At 36.7% G+C, this 19,350-nt stretch overlaps 1 protein-coding gene across 1 annotated transcript in view; it reads left to right on the top strand.

Moving 5' to 3' along the window:
• The window catches only part of Itm2b (integral membrane protein 2B), a 28,473-nt gene extending 14,350 nt beyond the window's left edge, over positions 1 to 14,123 (top strand). Inside the window, exons 2-6 of the mRNA XM_013009734.1 lie at positions 4,547 to 4,675; positions 6,991 to 7,197; positions 8,946 to 9,056; positions 10,409 to 10,559; positions 13,151 to 14,123. Coding sequence (XP_012865188.1) covers positions 4,547 to 4,675; positions 6,991 to 7,197; positions 8,946 to 9,056; positions 10,409 to 10,559; positions 13,151 to 13,236 — 684 coding nt within the window. The 3' untranslated portion in view covers positions 13,237 to 14,123. The remainder of the gene's footprint in view (positions 1 to 4,546; positions 4,676 to 6,990; positions 7,198 to 8,945; positions 9,057 to 10,408; positions 10,560 to 13,150) is intronic.
• The last annotated feature ends 5,227 nt before the right edge of the window (positions 14,124 to 19,350 follow it).

The raw sequence follows: 19,350 nt of genomic DNA on the forward strand, positions 1-19,350 counted from the left end.
GCTGTGACAAAAACTTAGGGCCTGGGTACTATTCCTTAGCTCTTGCTCTTAGGTGTCATTCTACCACTTTACTTGCTGCTTTGCTGGTTAATTGGAGATAAGAGTCTTTCCTACCCAAGACTGGCTTCAAATCAGTCTGAAGATCATAAATCCTCAAATCTCAGCCTCTTGAGTATACAGGATTACAGGCGTAAGCCACTGGCACATATTTCTTTATGTACACATGCAAAAACTTTTTAGAATTACATATCTATGATTAGAATTATTAGTTACAGCCAAATTTTCTAAAGTAATTATGCCATCTCTTGTCAACGGTAGGAAAGTTGACAGTTCCCTTTGTTTATTCTTTCCTCAGCACTTGGCATTGGTATATTTTCTTTTATTGCTAGGTTGGATTTCTTTTACTTAGTATGTTTTTGAGATTTAGCCATGCTAGAATGGATTACTTTTGGTCCTTTTTTACGTTGGTCTGTTACACAGTATGAATACACCTCAGTTAATAACAGTTGATGAATATTGAGTTGTTTATAATTTGAGGATATTATCAATAAGGTCTGTGAATATTCCTATATACATTTTTTGGCTCAGTTGATTTATTTTATTTTTGCCAATCCTGGGACTTGAACTCAAGGCCCTGGTGCTGTCCCTTAGCTTCTTTGTACTCAAGGATAGCGCTCTACCACATGAGCCACAGCATCACTTCTGGCTTATTCTGAATAGTTTGTTGGAAATAAGAGTCTCAGAGACTCTTTCCTGCTTAGGCTGTCTTTGTACCACAATCCTCAGATCTCAGCCTCTTGAGTAGCTAGCATTATAGGTGTGAGCCACCAACATCTGGCTTCAGTTGATTTTTGATAACTGATCTTTAGTAATCTTGCTGAACTCTTGAGTTTGAAAAAATTGACATCGTTAGATTTTCTACTGTAGTTCATTTACAAATAATGACAGTTTCGTTTTCCTTTTTTTCTAATCCTTGTTCTTGTTATTCCTTGGATCTCTATTACAATATTGAGCAGAAACAAAGAACTGCTTTTATTGGACATCTCTGTTCTTCACTTAAAAGGGTGTGGTATAAGTCTGAAGTTTCACCAATAAGTATGAAATGTGTTGGAATATTAAATGAATTTATCTCTAACTAGTTTGCCAAAAGCTTTATTATGAATGGAAGTTGAATTTTCTATATATTGAGATGGTCATAGGACTTCAAATAAAGCTTATTCTTTCATAGGTTAAAATCAGCATTTTTTTGGGAGGGGGTCCTAGGCCTGGGCACTGTCCCTCAGCTCTTCAGCTCAAGGCTAGCACTCTACCATTTGAGCCACCTTCCCAGCCCTAAAAAGACTTTTAGAAGTGAAGGTATGGCTCAGGTAGTAGAATACCAGACTTGAAGGAAAGAACAAGAGTGAGACAAGCTCCAGTATTGGCAAACAAAAGAGACACCCACACAGAGGGAAGGGAAGAGAGAAACACTTTTAATTGAACACTTTTAAATCTAAACCTTGAATGCACTTTAATAAACACTTTACCATGATTCAGATTGCATAATGGGGCATTGTTTATCTGTCATGTAGTTTTAGTTCTGTCCACAAATAGTTCATGTCTTGACCCATGGCTTGGTATGATTTGAATTTCCTATAGGATCTAGCATAGTACCGTGCAGGTAACAGGCTCTTGATAGGTGTTGGACTAGGCAAAGTAAGACTGTTGTTTTTGCTGAATAACAAGTTTCTTGTGCTTGGTACATTATTATGCTGCTTCCCCCTAGCGCCCCCCCACCCCCAGTTATCTTACTGGCTGTTGATTCACTTTTGTGAATCATAACAAATTAAATAGTCAGCTTAACAAATATTTGCATGCCCGGTACGTGTCAAGCATGGCTTAGAGTTACCAGTAATGCAAAATAAACATGAACAGATACTCACAAGAACCTGATAATCTAGTGGCCAGAGATAGGATCTCTGTGTGAATTTTTCTAAGGCAAGGTAGAAAGTGATCACTAGAAATTTGGAGGGAGATGAAAGAAATTAGATAGATGTAGATTTGGTAGCTCTTATCAATTTCCTGGTTGGTGTGTGGATTTTCAGTTCATACTATGACTGTTCAAAGACTAATTTATCCCCCTTATTCTCAAACTATGTTTCATATTAATGAGGTGCTGAATAAATAATGTGTGTTTAAGTGTAAGATTCTTGAATATTTAGTTTTTTTCCTTTTATTGATTTTTATGTAACATGGAAATTCCATGCCACACTATGGGTCTAACAGGCCTTTTGTAATATGCCACAATTATATCTTCATCTCTTAGAACCCTTACCACCATATTGGGCCCTTGGCAATGTCATGTATTCTGGGTCTGATTTTCATTCTTTGCCTCACCTAGTGTTTCTCTTAACTCTGTTTTACCTAGGTGATGAGAATCCTTTGCCATCAGACTCACACATTATCTCCCCTGGAAATTCTTCCCCAAACTCATCCTCTCTTTCTTGCTCCATGTGCATTTTCCTGTTAGGACCTGTCTCCTATCTTTATTTACCTGTTATCCAGATCCATCCAGCCCCACTTTTCACAATAAAACACTGTTTCCCCAATTTATTCTCGGAATTATGTATTGTTTGTTAAATACCTTAATGATAAAAAGTCTTCAAAAATGCAACCAGTATGGTAGCTGAGGCAGTGTATGCTTCTATAGGTATCTTTCTGTGGCTGGCTATTCATTTATTTACAGACGGTTAGGAGAGAGCTTATCAGATAGGATGGGTGTGTGCCCACATGTGGTTGTCTCAATAGCTGGGAATGGCTGCTGCCATCTCTCATTTCCACCACCACTCCCCCACCCTAGCCACCACCTTGAAATTAATTAGGTTAAGAATTTCTTATCTCTGTAGATGTTTGTATCAGATAAGGCTCAAGCAAAACAGGTATATTTTATCATTAGGTTTCATAATACTGTATGATGCCATAAGATCCTTACAACTTTTCACAAATAGGATATTTTACATGATGAGACAAATCCTTCTAGGCTATTCTCATTACATTCTGCTGCCTTTGGTATACACACAGCATATTGACAAGTATTTCAGCAAAATGTAACACAGTGTTTCATCTGATCCTCAGATTAAATAGTATTTGTTGTACAGTTTGAAATTCTGTTTAAAGACAGAACCTCAGAGAGCACACTATTTAGCCTTACATTGTTCTTGGTGTGTAACATTTGAAAATGGACTTTTCCCAGTGGCATCAAAATCAAATTTCCCTAGGATTGAAAATAGAGTCAAATTGGTGGCACATGCATTTAATCACAGCGACTTCAAAGGTAGAGATCAGAGGATTGTGGTTTGAAACAAGTTGTACATGGTGACACACACCTGTGGTCCCCGCTACCCAGAAGGCAGAAATACAAGGACTGTAGCTCAAATCTGGCCTGGACAAAAGCATGAAACCCTACCTGAAAAACAAAATAAAACAAAAAACCAAGGGTGTGGCTCAAGTGGTAGAGAATATTTGCAAGGATTTAGGCTAGAGTGCAATCTATTTGCTTCAGCCATATCTGTTTTTTTGATCTGATAAACCCACTCTGTTTTTGTGCATTATTCATGTAGTTTTTCTTTAAGATCTTATTTGTACTATATTATACGTAGAGGCTGCATATACTTTTTTCCATATTGGGTCTTATTTTAACTCAGTTCATTTTTGAGTTAATAACATTATATTTCCACAATAAAATGAAGAAATTTAGAGCAGTATTGTAGGCTATTCTCGGTCAGTAACTTGGTCCTTTTATTGTTGTTGGTTGTGGGGCTTAAACTCAGGGCCTGGTTGTTGTTCTGAGCTCTTTTGCTCCAGGTTAGCCTGGAGCCTTTGAGCCACAGCACCACTTCTAGTTCTTGAATGGCTAATTGAAGATAAGAGTCTCACAGGGATTTTTCTGCTCCAGCTGGCTTTGAACTGTGATCCTCAGATATCATCTTCCTGAGTAGCTAGGATTATAGGCATGAGGTGTCTAGGACTTTGTCTTTTATTTTTATGTTTTTAAGATTCTAACTGTGTAAAGAATTTTCTTTCCTATTTTCTGTTAGCTTTTTCTTGTGGATTATTAGAATGGTTTCATACCTGGAATAAAATATTATCTACCTAGATGTAGCAAGCTAAGAATTTTTATAAATAACCTGACAGATAACCCTGAATCTGTGATATACAAGGTTTAATATCAGGATACTGTATGGGGAAGTTGCGTTTGTAACCTTTTCTGAATTTTACTACTAGAAGATTTGCCAAAAGTTGTGCATAGAAAATAGAAGTGTCATTGCTCAAGACACAGTTAATCGGTGGGGTATTAAGAATTGGCAGTAAGAATACTTCATAAGGACCAATATTCTCCAGCCAGTTGGATGAGTCTTGGCACTGCTCCTAGGTTGATTTTGATACGAGTCTAATTCCTTTGGTCTTTTCTGTCTCCATTTATTAAAATGATAAAGCTGAGGGTTTTTTCCATCCTGAGATTCTGCTTGAAGCTCAGTGTTGACTGGCTGTCATTTTCATCTTTTAGGACCCGGATGACATTGTCCCTGTGGGACAGAGAAGAGCCTGGTGCTGGTGCATGTGCTTTGGGCTCGCATTCATGCTTGCAGGTGTCATTCTGGGAGGTGCATACCTGTACAAATACTTTGCACTTCAAGTAAGTAGTTAAAAAACAAAACAAAAACTTTTTTTTTCTTTTCCATCATGAGCATTAGAAAATTGTCCCTGAGGGGCTGGTGGCTTAGTGTTAGAGTGTTTGCCTAGCATGTATGAAGCCCTGTGTTCGATGTCTCAGTACCACGTAAACAGAAAAAGCCAGAAGTGGCACTGTCGCTCAAGTGGTAGAGTGCTAGCCTTGAGCAAAAGAAGCTTAGGGACAGTGCCCAAGTTCCAGTAGTTCAAGTTCCAGGACTGGCGAAAATAAAAAAGAAAATAAAGAAAGAAAATTGTTCCTGACTTGTTCTAAGTTTGTTTCTGTGGATGGCCTTTAGCCAGAGGGGTTCTGTATTAAAGCTGTGCTTAACCTGATCATGTGCTTTCCACACCTATTAAACACATAGCTAGTAGAAGCAGAGTAACAGAATTTTTAGATGTTCTTGATTAAAATAAGGACTTAGATTGCATGGTGATTTATTTCAAAATTAAATAACATTTATTAATAAGGAAGAGGGTGTATAGTGTTATTAATCACCAGTTGGATAAATACATTAGCCATAAATGCTGTCATGTTATCATTGAGAGCCAGTTTGCTCCATCCACACAGTAACCTTTTGCTCTTAGGACCAGAATATACTGTCAGCATGTTTCTACAGCCTCCAAGTCACTGGTTTGTTTAAAGAACCATGTGACTACAACAGTGATATTGAAGTAATTTAGGATGACAGTTGCTATTAACAGTGTTTAGTAGAATCCCATAGATTTTCTCCCACTTAATTATGATTTATCTGTTGTGTTGTTATGTTTTTCCTAGTTAATTCAGGAGTTTGTATATATATTTTTTCTTCTTTTTCTTTATTTTTTGACAGTACTGGCATTTGAACTTAGGGCTCAGACTTGCTGGGGAGATGAAAGTCATAACATTTGGTTTTTAAGTAGGATCTTATGGTTTTGCCTATGGCCAGCCTCAGACCACAGTTCTAACTAGGTCTCCTGAATAATGGGGCTAACAAATGTGAAACTCCATGCCTGACTTGTTTGTTGAAATGGAGGCTCATCAACCTTTTCTTTTTGCCCAGGTTGACTTCAAAAACCAATTCTGTGGTTGCCCGGGATTACATGCATATGTTGCCTAGCCCCATTTAAGGAATCTTGCAGGAGAAATTTATTTTAAAATTTCCACAAATATTTCAGTGTTCTAAACTTCAAAGAAAACAGTTGACAAATACATTTTTTAAAATTCAAATTTAAAATTTAATTTTGAAATATTCTGCCAGAAGATATATTTTTTGCTCATTTGTTGTATTATTTATGATGATGACAAATTGGTAGACATTACTGAAATACTAGGAAAAGTATCTTAAAATATTTTTAGCAAGAAAAAATAATTTTCTTTCCATTGTCCCCAGATAACATTTGATGCCAAACTGTTATTATAAGTCCTTCCCCTAGTTTTTATTGCACATATATACATACATACACACACACATATATATATATATACACACACACACACTCTTTAAATCTGGAAAGATAAAATAATATAAATATTTGCTATAATACCATCCACTTAATTGTGATACAGTTTAAGGAAAACTCAGAATTTCAGAAAAATTACCTATCTTTGGAATTAAAAGGGAAAAATCACCAAATAAATGAATGTCATCAGCAGTTTTGAAAGTGGCTCATTCCTGTAATCTTCACTATTCAGGAGGCTGAGATCTGAAGATAGCAGTTCAAAGCCAGCTTGGACAGGAAAAGCTGTGAGACTCTTATCTCCAGTTAATCACCAAAGAGCTCAAAGTGGAGTTGTGGCTTAAGTGATCAAGTGCTAACCTTGAGAAAAAGGCTCAAGGATAGTACCCAGGTTCTGAGTTCTAGCCCCAGGACCTGGCACAAAAAAGAAGAAAGGAAAATATACATATATATTTGTATATATTCTTTCTAAAATAATACGAGTTGATTCTGAATATGTTCTTTTGTGAACAAAACAGTACCTACAGGTAGGAGTAGGCCTATGTGTTTCTTTATATTTGTCACCTAATGGATAATTGTTTTTATATTCTGTTTTTATCTACCACAAAAGTAAAGGGGAAATCAGTACTGTTCTTCTTTTGAAGCCATTTAAAAAAAATAATACTTCAAAAACCTGGTCTTAAGGAATGTGTTAAATCTATAATTAAGCTGTCTGACTTGTCATCTGAAAGTAAGAGTTTGCAAGCTGAACGGTATTTAATAGAAGTGGCAGCTTAAGTAATGCTTACATTTAAAAACCTGTCTCATACTGAATTGCTGAGGTGTTTAAATTCTCTGTAGCCAGATGACGTGTACTACTGTGGAATAAAGTACATCAAGGATGATGTCAACTTAAATGAGCCATCTGCTGCTGCCCCCGCTGCTCGCTATCAGACCATTGAGGAAAACATTAAGATCTTTGAAGAAGATGAGGTTGAATTCATCAGTGTGCCTGTGCCAGAGTTTGCAGATAGTGATCCTGCCAACATTGTTCATGATTTTAACAAGGTGAGCCAAATGTCCACAGTGGTAAAAAGAATGCAGGTTCTTTAAGTCTATCTTTTGCGATTTTGGAGTTCAATATTGCTAAATTATTCTACCTAGAGGTTAGATTTTACTTAAAAAAATAGATTTGGAAAAGCTGAGCATGATGACAGATGCTTGTAATCCTAGCATTCATGAGATTGAGGTAAACGAATCAAGAGTTCAAGATCAGCCTGGGCTATGTAGTAAGATCCTGTTTCCAAACAAAAAACCCAAAATGGACATGGTTTTTTCAGCCCTACAAGAGAACCTATTCACATGTGGTAGCACTACTATATCTGAAGCTGACCCCTTACTGGCCTGACCTTCCCATGTCTTACTGTTGTTTTTTCCTTTGCTTTGTTTGCTGGCAAACAAAGTGGGTATTTCTTACCCATTCCTACATTTTCTTAGGTAGGAAGTCATTTGTGTGTCCATTCCTTAGTAACATTTTCAGAAATTAATAACTAATAAGTTAATTTGCATCTTGATTGGCCTGCATTTCCCCCACATTGTCAGCGTTTTTTATGTAATGCAAAATAGCAGATGCCCAGAGTTACTTGACTCCAACATTTTCCCATATATGTTTTATCTCTGTCTTTCTCATTTGACACTTTTCCCCTAAAGACTTAAGTTCTTATCTCTTAAGAATGAGAATGTCCCTCTACATAGTTATAAGCATCATCATCACATAATGGTGATGTATTAACCTGAAAATGAACCTGATGCTGGGCCCCTGTGGCTCACACCTGTAATCCTAGCTTCTCATGAGGCTGAAGTCTAAGGATCATGCACTGTTCAAAGCCAGCCCAGGAAGACAAAATCCATTAAGATTCTTCAGTTTACCAGCAAAAAGCCAGAAGTGAAACTGTGGCTTGAGAAGTAAAGTGGCAGCCTTGAGCAAAAAACCTAAATAAGAATACCAGGCCCTAAATTGAAGCCCTAGTACCAGCACACTCACAGACACAAAGAACCTGATAATATAGTATTAGTTATCTAATGTATATTTTAATTTACTCAGTACTTTTATCCCAAGAATTTGTTTTTTCAAACCAGGGTTCTGAGATGTACAAATTCACTGATTGCCTTTGGCTTTTATGTCTTTGCCATGATGAATACTCAAACATATCAGTGAAGTTAGCTATACAAACTTTTGTGCCTTTTAAATACATCATTATTTAAATATATGTATTTATAAATACCATTTATGAAAAATTGTTTCAAGATAATAACTCTTATCACAAGCAAATATTAAATAATAGGTAGCACTGAGAAATCCAAGTGTTTGCATGGTTTGGTCTAACTTAGTCATCAAAACAATCCTATAAGATTGTCCTTGTTTACTGAGCCTTCTTACTTGAACAACAAGAGACAAAAAGTAATTTCAGAGACTGTCTTTCTATTTCTTTAAAGATCATCCTAATATTTGAGGTACATAGGAGAGAAAGTAATATTTACATAACCACAGTCAGACCTTGTAAGTAGGGGTTAATTAGCTGGCTCATAGGTATTTGCAGTTAATTTTAGCAGGTATAGTCATTCTTTATTATAGAAACTTGTTAAGAGTTTCACTTACTAGCAATAACTTCCTCTTCTATTCCTACTTTTATGTTTGTCCCACCAAATTCTTCATTTCTTAAAATGCAAGTGATTTCTGCATTCTAAAGATGGCCTATATTAATGTAGCAGTTACTCTTAAAAATCAAAAATATTAACTATAATTATTTTCTCAGAGACTCACTGCCTATCTAGATCTTAACCTGGACAAGTGCTACGTGATTCCTTTGAACACTTCCATTGTTATGCCACCCAGAAACCTGCTGGAGTTACTTATTAACATCAAGGTATGAAGTATTTCATATTTCCTTAACTAGGGATGTTGTTATAGAGTCTTGGAATTCCCTGTTGAAAAGTTAGCCCTATTGGAGGCCATCTTATGAGAATATAATCAAGAGTTTTACAAAGAAGAACTAAGACAAGTAATTTTATTTCCGTAATGTTTTATATGTTGAAATGAAAATACAGTTTAAGCTGGGCACTGGTGGCTCACGTCTGTAATCCTAGCTACTCAGGAGGCTGAGATCTGATGATCACGGTTCAAAGCCAGCCCAGGCAGGAAAGACCTTGAGACTCCTATCTCCAATAAACCACTAGAAAACCATAAGTGGTGCTGTAGCTCAAGTGGTAGAGCACTTGCCTTGAGCTGAAGAGCTGAGGGACAGTGTCCAGGCCCAGAGTTCAAGCCCCACAACTGACCAAAAAAAAAAAAAAAATACAGTGTACTGGGGCTGAGAAGGTGGGTCAGTGGCAGAGTGCTTGCCTTGCATGCATGAGGCCCTGGGTTCCATTCCTCAGCACCATATAAGCAGAAAAAGCTGGAAGTGGCACTGTGGCTCAAGCAGTAGAGCACTAGCCTTGAACTGAAGAGATGAGGGAAAGTGTCCAGGCCCAGAGTTCAGGCCCCACAACTGACAAAAAAAGAAAGAAAATACAGTTAATTGTGGGGAAGGAGGCACACACCTCTAATCCCAGCACTTGGAAGTGGAGGCAGAAAGATTGGGAGTTTTAAGTCCACCTTGGGCTATATATGAAACCCTGTCTTTAAAGAAAAAAATCATACCTACAAGTAAACTTTGTAAAATTATGTTTAATGGATACCTAAAAGACCAGAGAATATTATTAATCCTCAGTTTAATTCTGATGCCTTATCTAGATCTGAGGAACCTTTTTTATGCCAAGGGCCGTTTCAATAACATAATTCATGGGTGATAAAAAATTATCAATACAGGAAGACAGGCATAGACAGCTGTTGATAGGTATACATATCTGTCCCATCCTGTATCAAAGGACTTTTGAGGACCTTTTATGACCAGCAGCCAGGCTACCTGTTCCTCATTCCTGAGTGTAAACCAAAGGGAATGGTTCTGTTCCAACAAAGCTCTTGTTTATAACCAGCACAGTGGCACACACCTATAGTACTAACCACTGTAGAGGCTGAGACATGAGGATTATGAGAGCCCTGGAGTTTGAGGTCAGCTTAGGCAACATAGTGAGAAGCTATCTCAAAAAAAATCTAGAACTATATTTATAAAAATCAGATGTCAATGCCTATTAACTCTTAAGAATTCTGTTTTTCCAGAGTGTTGAGAATAACATATTTGAGATATTCATATAACATAAGACTTTCTAAATGTAGGCTGGAACCTATCTGCCTCAGTCCTATCTGATTCATGAGCACATGGTTATTACTGATCGCATTGAAAACATCGATCACCTGGGCTTCTTTATTTATCGACTTTGCCATGACAAGGAAACTTACAAACTGCAACGCAGAGAAACTATTAAAGGTAATGCTTGCTTGTTCAATTTTAATTATGCTACCTTTTTATTTTACAGTATATTTCAAAAACTACCATTACTGGTGCCTTAATTGAAATGGAAAAAATAATAATCAGAACATAAAGATGTTGGGGGGGGGCGGAGGGAGGATAGGATGGGAAGGGGAAATGAAGGAGGCTACAATGCTTGATAAGAAATGCACTCATTATCTTGCCTATGTAATTGTAACCCCTCTGTACAGTATTTTCACAATTAAAAAAAAACCATAAAGATGTCAAGCTCAAACACCTATTTATACTGAACCTTTACTACCAAAGGGTGATAGGTTTTTTTTATAAGCAAATTATGGCAAATTAAAACAAAGTAAATATCGCTTTAGTGGCTATAGAAACGAAATAGTTTGGTTTTGTTTTTTCTATACATCTGGTCTGGCAGCAAGTAGTAGTGTGCATTTAAAGTAATATGTATCCTGAAAGCCTGTATTTTCTATTTGTACATATTGCTCGAAGCAAAGACCAGACACATGGAAAAAATATTGTGCTCATACTTTTAATTCCTTTCTCCCTTTGGAAGGTCAGATGTTAGTGAACCCAAAGACTCTTATTCATGATAGAGTTTCACGATTACTTTGCCCCAGTAACACTGGATGTTTTAAATTCTCGCTAAAAGAGAAGCAGTGAAAATGCAAGGAAACTGTCCCCCATCTAGTTTTCACTTTGCATTTTCCATGTAGTAAAATAGAAGCTATACATGGTGATGAAAATGAATTTTAATTTTCTACTAATTTTTAATCAGATGGACATGAAAATATACCTAGATTTAGCTAAGGAGGGTAATGTTTTTAATGTTAAAATTCAGGTAGGAAAGTTTATTTTGTCACTTTATTGTGTTGAACAATTGAAATGAAGTCTAGTCGTTAATATTAATATGCTTCCTGTGAGTGAGAAAATAAAATTACATACAACTTTGGACGGGGTGGCAGGGGGTGGAGAGGGGGGCAGGGTGGGAGATGGAAAGGGATGGGAAGGGGAAACAAAGGAGGAGGCAACAATGTTTGATAAAAAATGTACTCATTATCTTGCCCATGTAATTGTAACCCCTCTGTACAGTATTTTCACAATTAAAAAAAAAAGTTAAACACTGGGAAAAAAAAGAAAAAGAAAATTACATCATGTCCTGAAAGTATTCTATCTATATCTATATCTAGATATAGATAGAATACTTTCAGATTTCATATAATCATCTTAAACTTAAATTCATTCCTTAGATGGAAAAATTATTGAGAGAATGAAGACATTGAGATACTTGTCCCTCACCTTCCACTAGCCACCCTGGTTTGACTTTGTGTCTCCTCTGTGGCTCAGCCACTAAGAGTCTTTAATGGTCTCTTGATACCAGATGCTCAGTTGTACTTTCAGAGATCTGGATGTAAAGCAGGAAAGTTGCCTTTTGAGTCACTTTGAGGGTAATCAGTCACCTTAGAAAGAAATTTGGAGTGAGGAATTCAGAGCATTGACACAACTGATGTAGCTTTCCCTAACCATTTGACTTAAGTGAAAAATCAGGATAACAGTATGTCCCCACTTCTTCCAAAAAGAAAAAGAAATGACATGTGACAGAACTGTAGAGAGTAAGGAATTGTCATTCAGTTTTGCTGTGGTATGATTTCTTTGGCCTTATGTCACCTGGCCAAAATGCTTCCCTAGCTTTTTATTCGTGCTTTTAATAATACTGTTCTCTTACCTTATGAGTCATTGGACACTTGCTCCTTGATTTCTTACATTTAAAATTGTCTTGGGGCTGGGAATATATCTTAGTGCTTACCTAGCATGCATGAAGCCCTGGATTCGATTCCTTAGTACCATCCTTAGTACCACATAAACAGAAAAAGCCAGAAGTAGTGCTGGCTCAAGTGGCAGAGTGCTAGCTTTGAGCAAAAGAAACTCAGGGACAGTGCCCAGGACCTGAGTTCAAGCCCCAGGACTAGCAAAAAAAAAAGTTGGCTTAGTTCATAGTTTTTAACAAAGTTAAACTGATGGGATGAAGACTGCTCTTTTTAATGTGCATTTCTGAGTACCCGTACCCATACCCACGGTCCTCTTCAAGATGGAGACTATTTCTAGTACCTTTCAAGCTGGTAAAGGTATAAGCAATCTATTATACTATTATCTGTGAAAATACCTAATCCAGAAAAGGAATTAAAAATTATTTTTCCTAAAGGATGGGCTAGTGGCTCATGCTTATAATCCTAGCTACTCAAGAGGCTGAAATCTGAGGATTGCAGTTTGAAGCCACTGTGGGTAGAAAAGTCCAGATCTCCAATTAACCACCAAAAAGCCAGACGTGGAGCTGTGGCTCTAGTTGTAGAGAGCTAGACTTGAGCAATAAAGCTCAAAGATAGTTCTCAGCCCCAGAGTTCAAGTGCAAGGACAAACATAAAAAATTTAAAAAGTTAATTTTTGTAGTATGATAGACTAAGTATAGAAATTCATAGAACAGAGTGAAATGCTTCCATTAAAATAAATAATACCTGTGAGAATTAATATGACTATTCATTACTAAAGAACCCAAAACTTAAAAACTTTTCTTTCCCTAACAGGTATTCAGAAACGAGAAGTCAGTGATTGTGTCACAATTCGGCATTTTGAAAACAAATTTGCCGTGGAAACTTTAATTTGCTCTTGAACAATCAAGAAAGACACAGAGAAAAGTTTAATATCACAGCCTAACCCCACCCTTTGTATTTCGTGCAGTGATTTTTTTTTAAATCTTCTTTCATGTAAGTAGTAAACAGGGCTTCACTGTCTTTTCATCTCAATAATTGAATTAAAACTATTACCTTAAAAACATTCTTTCTTCTTTCTAAGTGTGGTGTCTTTTATATATGATTTAGTAAATGTATGAGGTCATAGATATATAGATATGTACTTTATCTTAGATAAAGTACACTTTACCATAGAGCTTAGGCATTAGTAAGAATTACAATTACTTTAAATCAATTATCTGGGTTTTTATGTTTCCATTATGCATTTTCAGGAGAGGGGTTATCAAGAATACTCATATATATGCATACATTAAAGTGGACCACAGTGACTTAACTTGTTGTTAGTTGCCCTGCTACCTAGTTTTAGAGCATTTGAGCACACATTTTAGTTTTTCTTTAACTGAATCAGCAGTATTTTTAATGTTGCATTTAACTATTAAAAGTATGATTTCTACCTTGATGTTTTAATATAATAGGCATCTGCTGTAATGATATTTTAGAAAATGTTTGCAATTTAAGAAATAACTTGTGTTACTAATTTGTATAACCCAAACCTGTGCAATAGAATATAAATATCACAAAGTTGTTTGACCACTGTGTGTTGTTTTTCCCATATAATAAAACCAAAGAATAATTTGGTTCTTCCTATCTTAAGATAACCCATTTGACAAAAGAAAGTATTTTTTAAAAATCAAGTTCTCTATAAACAATGGGTAAAAATCATAGATTGTTTTAAATAAAAATAAGCCATTACTTAACCAAACCATATTTCTTTGTGGATACTATTAAAGTAACATTTAAGACTCAACCTTGAATGCTGCTGCTTAATATACAATGGTGGGTTTTTTTGTTTTGTTGTTGTTCAGTGGAAAAGCTGTTATTGAAGCATAAAATACTGTGCTTTTCTGGAGCATTTTGAATTAAAGGAGTTTTTTTGTTTTTGTTTTTTGTTTTTCTTACGGAGTCTCACCATGTGACTCAGGCTGTTAAATGATTCTCCTGCTTCAGTCTCCTAAGTAACTGAGACTACAGATACACACCTCAATCCCTGGTGATGGTGGTTTTTATATAAAGGTTGCTTTCTGTCTGACATAATTCAGACATTACCACCATTAGGTAATCACCAGTAAATGATTTGCTACAAGTTCCAGAGAAAAACACCTCAATTCTGCTTTTAAGAGGTCATAGTTTTTTAACCTTCAAAACTCCATGAAGGATTTGGTCTACATACCAGTTCCAGGTCAAAAGGATATTATGTGACTTCTGGCTCTTGGTAAAATAAGAATTGCTTTTCCCTGTCATCCAGGATCTAAAATTTTTTCAGAGGATTCTGAACATTTGGGAGCATATGGTTTATGTAACAAATAATGGGTATACTTTATATGCTTCACAAATGACATTGTATGTTGAAGGTACATCATCTGCAAAGGAAAACTTTCATGGAGATTCATGGCATAAAAAAAGAGACTGATGAACAGTCACAATTAAAATACATTATGCTCAGTAGTGGTGGGGGGCGGGAAGAAGAGGTAGAGCTTTGGGAACATATGCACAAGGGGTAATGAGATTTTTTAGAATGCACAGTGCATGGACTCATGAAGGAATGATATATGCCATCTTTCTTTTTAATTGTTTTTTTTTTCCTTTTTGAGGTGCTGGGAATGAACACAAGCCTTTATCACAGAACTATATTCCCAGCCTTGTTATATGCTATTTTGAGTGTATTCAAATTCATGGGCCACTAAAGATTTTATGAGACTTACACACTACCAACTGTACTAAGGAGACACTTAATAGTTTATTATTTTAGAGGAAAAATGTTAGTTTTTGCTTTGCTCACTGATAATGTGATATTAAAGTAGCAAACTGCAGGAACAATCCTAACTTTTCATTGACTTCATATAGTCATAGACCAGTGTGATAAGCATTGTCCAAGTTTCCAGGCACCCATATTTTTATACTTCATTACAACATAGTATTTTATTTAAATTTTGTAAGATTTTTTTATATAATCATCTTCGGAAAGTAGTTGATACTGCTTCAGATCATTCATAATTACTGTTTGGTCAGTTGGTCTCACATGGTGCCCATGACTTTATTTCCATTACGAATACAGTTATTTCCCTTAGAATCAGTGGAGTAGAGTGCCCATGTCAACCAAACTCAGTCATTTAGATATCTCTTCCTAGCAATTTGTAACTCCAAAATGATATTCTAGGCTATATCCTTTGAATTCATGTGCCATGAATTCAAATTCGTGATATGGCTTGGAAAAAGAACAGAAAATAAATGATGCAAGTGACAAGTTTGAAAGAATCAGAGGTAGACATTGGTGATTCACCCCTGTAATCCTAGCTACTGAGAAGGCTGAGATCTGAGGATCATGGTTCTAAGCCACCTCAGGCAGGAAAGTCCTTGAGACCCTTTATCTCCAATTAACAATCAAAAAGCCAGAAATGGAGCTGTGACTCAAGTGGTAGAGCTCTGGCCTTGAGCACAAAAGATTAGGTACAGCTCCCAGGGCCTGAGTTCAAGCCCGGGACTGGCACCAAAAATAAAAAGAGACACGACACCAGTTTACTAGTAGTTCCAAGGAGAATCAGAGTTAGTACTCCATTTGGGCTGATATATCAGCCTAAACAACAAAATATAGGTGGAATGGCTTATATACAGCAATTAATTTGTTTCTTGTAGTTCTATAGGCTAAAAAGTCCAAGATGAAGGGGCCTGCATATTCTGTATCTGATGAGTCTCCTTCATAGACAGCCATACTCTGAACTCACACGGAAGGAGGAGCTCTTTTTTAAGGGCATTAACTCCATTCATTTGTGTCCCACCAAGGACTCCATTTCCTTAAAGGCTAGCATCTCAACATAATTTGGGGGGAAGAGCAGAAACATTCAGAGAAGATATGCATGTGTGCATGCATGTGTGTGTGTGTGCGTGTGTTTACCTAATAGTCCTGCCTCTCTTGCAGCACACTGTATTGGCATAAGGAACACAGATATCATAAAACAAGATTATATAAATCTTGGCAAATGGTTAGGTCTCCATGCTTGCTCATCTGTGACCTGGGAATGATTATCTTTGGCTCAAAGGTAGCTGATAAATAATGGATGAAAGTGGTTTATACAGTTCTGTTCAGTTGGCAGTTAGTACTTTTTGTGAACCTCCATTGCTGTTGTTAGCAAATCAGCATTGATTATTTTTTATGTATAATTTCTCATTTCAGTATTTCCTGGATTCTTTTTGATAGTTTTCTATGTTCATTTTAGTAAGTGAGATGAGAAGTACACAATGTTCTTAGTGGTATTTATTTCAAATGCCAGAAGTAGGAGTGTAGAGCATCAAGAAACTCAAAAGGCAGATTGATAATTCAAACAGAAAGCAAAGGGAATATTGGAAGGAAAAGATACAGAGCCTGCTTATAAATGTGGTTATGAGTTAATGCTGTCTGGATCTGTAAGGTTCTGCTAAATACACATATAATACCAGACACACTTCTGCCAAACAGGTTTTGTTGGTCCAGAATTATAAAATCTATCTGGGTTGGATGCCAACCCTAGTATGTTTTAACATTTCCCAGCTAAGGACTTCATTGTATCTCCTTAGAAAAAAGAAGCTTTCATCCTGTAAGAGCTATCTGCGTGTAGAATGTCTTGCCCAAGGTTATTGCTAGCTTCTCTCTCTCTCTCTCTCTCTCTCTCTCTCTCTCTTTCAGTTAAGGTTCTTTGAAGAAGTGTAGTTTAGTGTGAGCTTTTTGACTGTTGGTCATCTTAACCTTTTCTGTTATTGAGAAAATTACCGAGAACAATTTAACTTTTTTAAGCTATTTACTTTTTTTTTTTTCTTTGAGCCAGGGTCTCACTAGGTAGCCAAGGCTGGCCTGTAACTTGAACTCACAATTCTCCTGCCTCAGCTCCCAAGTGATGGGGTATATTCCAGACCCAGGTATTTATTGCATTTTGAAGCTATAAGTTATTTCCTGGTAGCACTCATGTGACCACTGATGAGATATTGGGTCTCATTAATTCCTCTAGTTCCTACAGGTTAACTTTACAGGTTCTTGCAGGTTAACTTTAAGAAGCAGAGGAGATGGAAATGGGCTCTTGAGAGTTCAAAGTCCACTCCTTGGTGGCATAAAATAACAGTCTGCACTTTCTCTACTCCACTTACATCTATTAATAATTTGATAGTATTGCAATTTATTTATTCATTTTGTGCCAGTCTGGGGGCTTAAACTCATAGCCTGGCACTGTTCTGAACTCCTTTTACTTACAGCCAGCACTTTACCACCTGAGCCACAGCTCCACTTCCAGCTTTTTCTGAGTGATTTATTTGAGGTAAGTGTCTTAGACTCCTGCTGGGGCTGGTTTCAAACTGCAATCCTCAGATCAGCATCCGGAGTAGCTAGGATTACAGTAGGATTCCAGCCCCCAGCTTCTAGCACAACATTTGTGGTTTTTTTTTAAACTGGTATTTATAGTTTCATTGGTAAAACATGAAATATAGAAATGTTTTAGGTAAAAAGTGAATCTTCAGTTCTTTGTACCATCCTTCCCCCTCAGTCCCATTCTAAGAACGAAGTCATTTTGACCTATTAAGAAGGAAAAAAATACTTTGTCTAGTTAGGTGATGTTTTACCATCAAACTGAGAAGATGATTATGAAGGGGTAAGCCTGAAATTCTAAAATCTGGAGAGTCATTAAGTCGCCCACTTGCTGATCTGCAATGAGAGCTTGGCTCTCTTTACCAGGCCCTCCACTCTTGTGCCCTGTAATGCATTTTTCATGCTGCAGCTACAACAACAACAATGATGTGTGTGTGTGTGTGTGTGTGTGTGTGTGTGCGCGTGCACGTGTGCGTGAGCACACGCCAGTACTGAATCTTGAACTTGAGGCCTGGTTGCTGTCCCTTAGCTTTTTCTCTCAAGGCTGGTGCTCTTGAGTAATAGCACTTGAGTAATAGCTCCACTTTTGGCTTTTTGGTGTTTAATTGGAAATACAAGTCTCACAGACTTTACTGCCTGGCAAGCTTCAAACTGTGATCCTCAGATCCCAGCCCTTCAGTAGCTTTGTAGTGAGCCACAATAGTCTTTAAAACATGAACTTGATGTTTTTACTATCACCCCCTACTCCCCCATTAAAATTGCCATGACTCCCTCTGGTTCTTATAGTAAAGACCAAAACCTTGTTAGACAGTTCAATTTCAACCCACACATCAAAATCCTCTCCTACCACACTGACTGCTTAGGGTTCCTTGGTAAATGCTATTCTTGTTCCCTTGGAAATTCTCATCAGTTCCATACCATGCTCTTTAGTTGATTTCTGTGAGCCTTTCAGATTTGTTTTTGTGGTGTTCCTTAGTAAAAACCTTTTCCTAACCAATAGTAATGGTTTTCGTTTCTCAAGCTCATAACGTCAAATTTCTCTTGTGGAATTGAATATAATTAAAATTTTGTTTTGTCATTGCTGCTTATTCATGTATTTCCCACATGACTAGTATTTTGACTTTTTGGATGGTATTAGGGGTTGTGAATCTAGACCTCAGCCTCCTGAGTAGCTAAGATGGCAGGTGTGAGACACTGGTACCTGGCAAAGATTCCAGTATCTTAATAGGGTACTTGGCACATAGTTGAAGCTCTTACTTAATGAATTATTCTTTCTTGTATTCTGTCACCTTTTTATCAATGACATACTTCACCAAAAATTGTCTCCAAATCTAGGATGTTGTCAAATCTTTATCCTAGATCTGAGTTGCCTTATAAATATAAATTGGATCACTTCTATGAAATTCAATGGCTTCATTTTGCCTTATATAGAAAATAATTCCATACCCCTAAGCCTCCAAATCTTGCCCTTAATTGGCATTCCACAGCCTTTTTTTTTTTCTTTTTCAAATTATATTCTAACTTCTTTCACTTTTGGCCTCCATTAAGCTTGCAATCTTTTCTGGGAAAATTTTTCCTTTTTCCCCACCCATCTCTTGCTCTCCACAGGTGAAATACTCAGTTAACTCCTCATCTTTCAGATACT

The sequence above is a fragment of the Dipodomys ordii genome, unplaced genomic scaffold, assembly GCF_000151885.1.
Source record: "Dipodomys ordii isolate 6190 unplaced genomic scaffold, Dord_2.0 Scaffold1, whole genome shotgun sequence".
NCBI classification, from domain to species: domain Eukaryota; kingdom Metazoa; phylum Chordata; class Mammalia; order Rodentia; family Heteromyidae; genus Dipodomys; species Dipodomys ordii.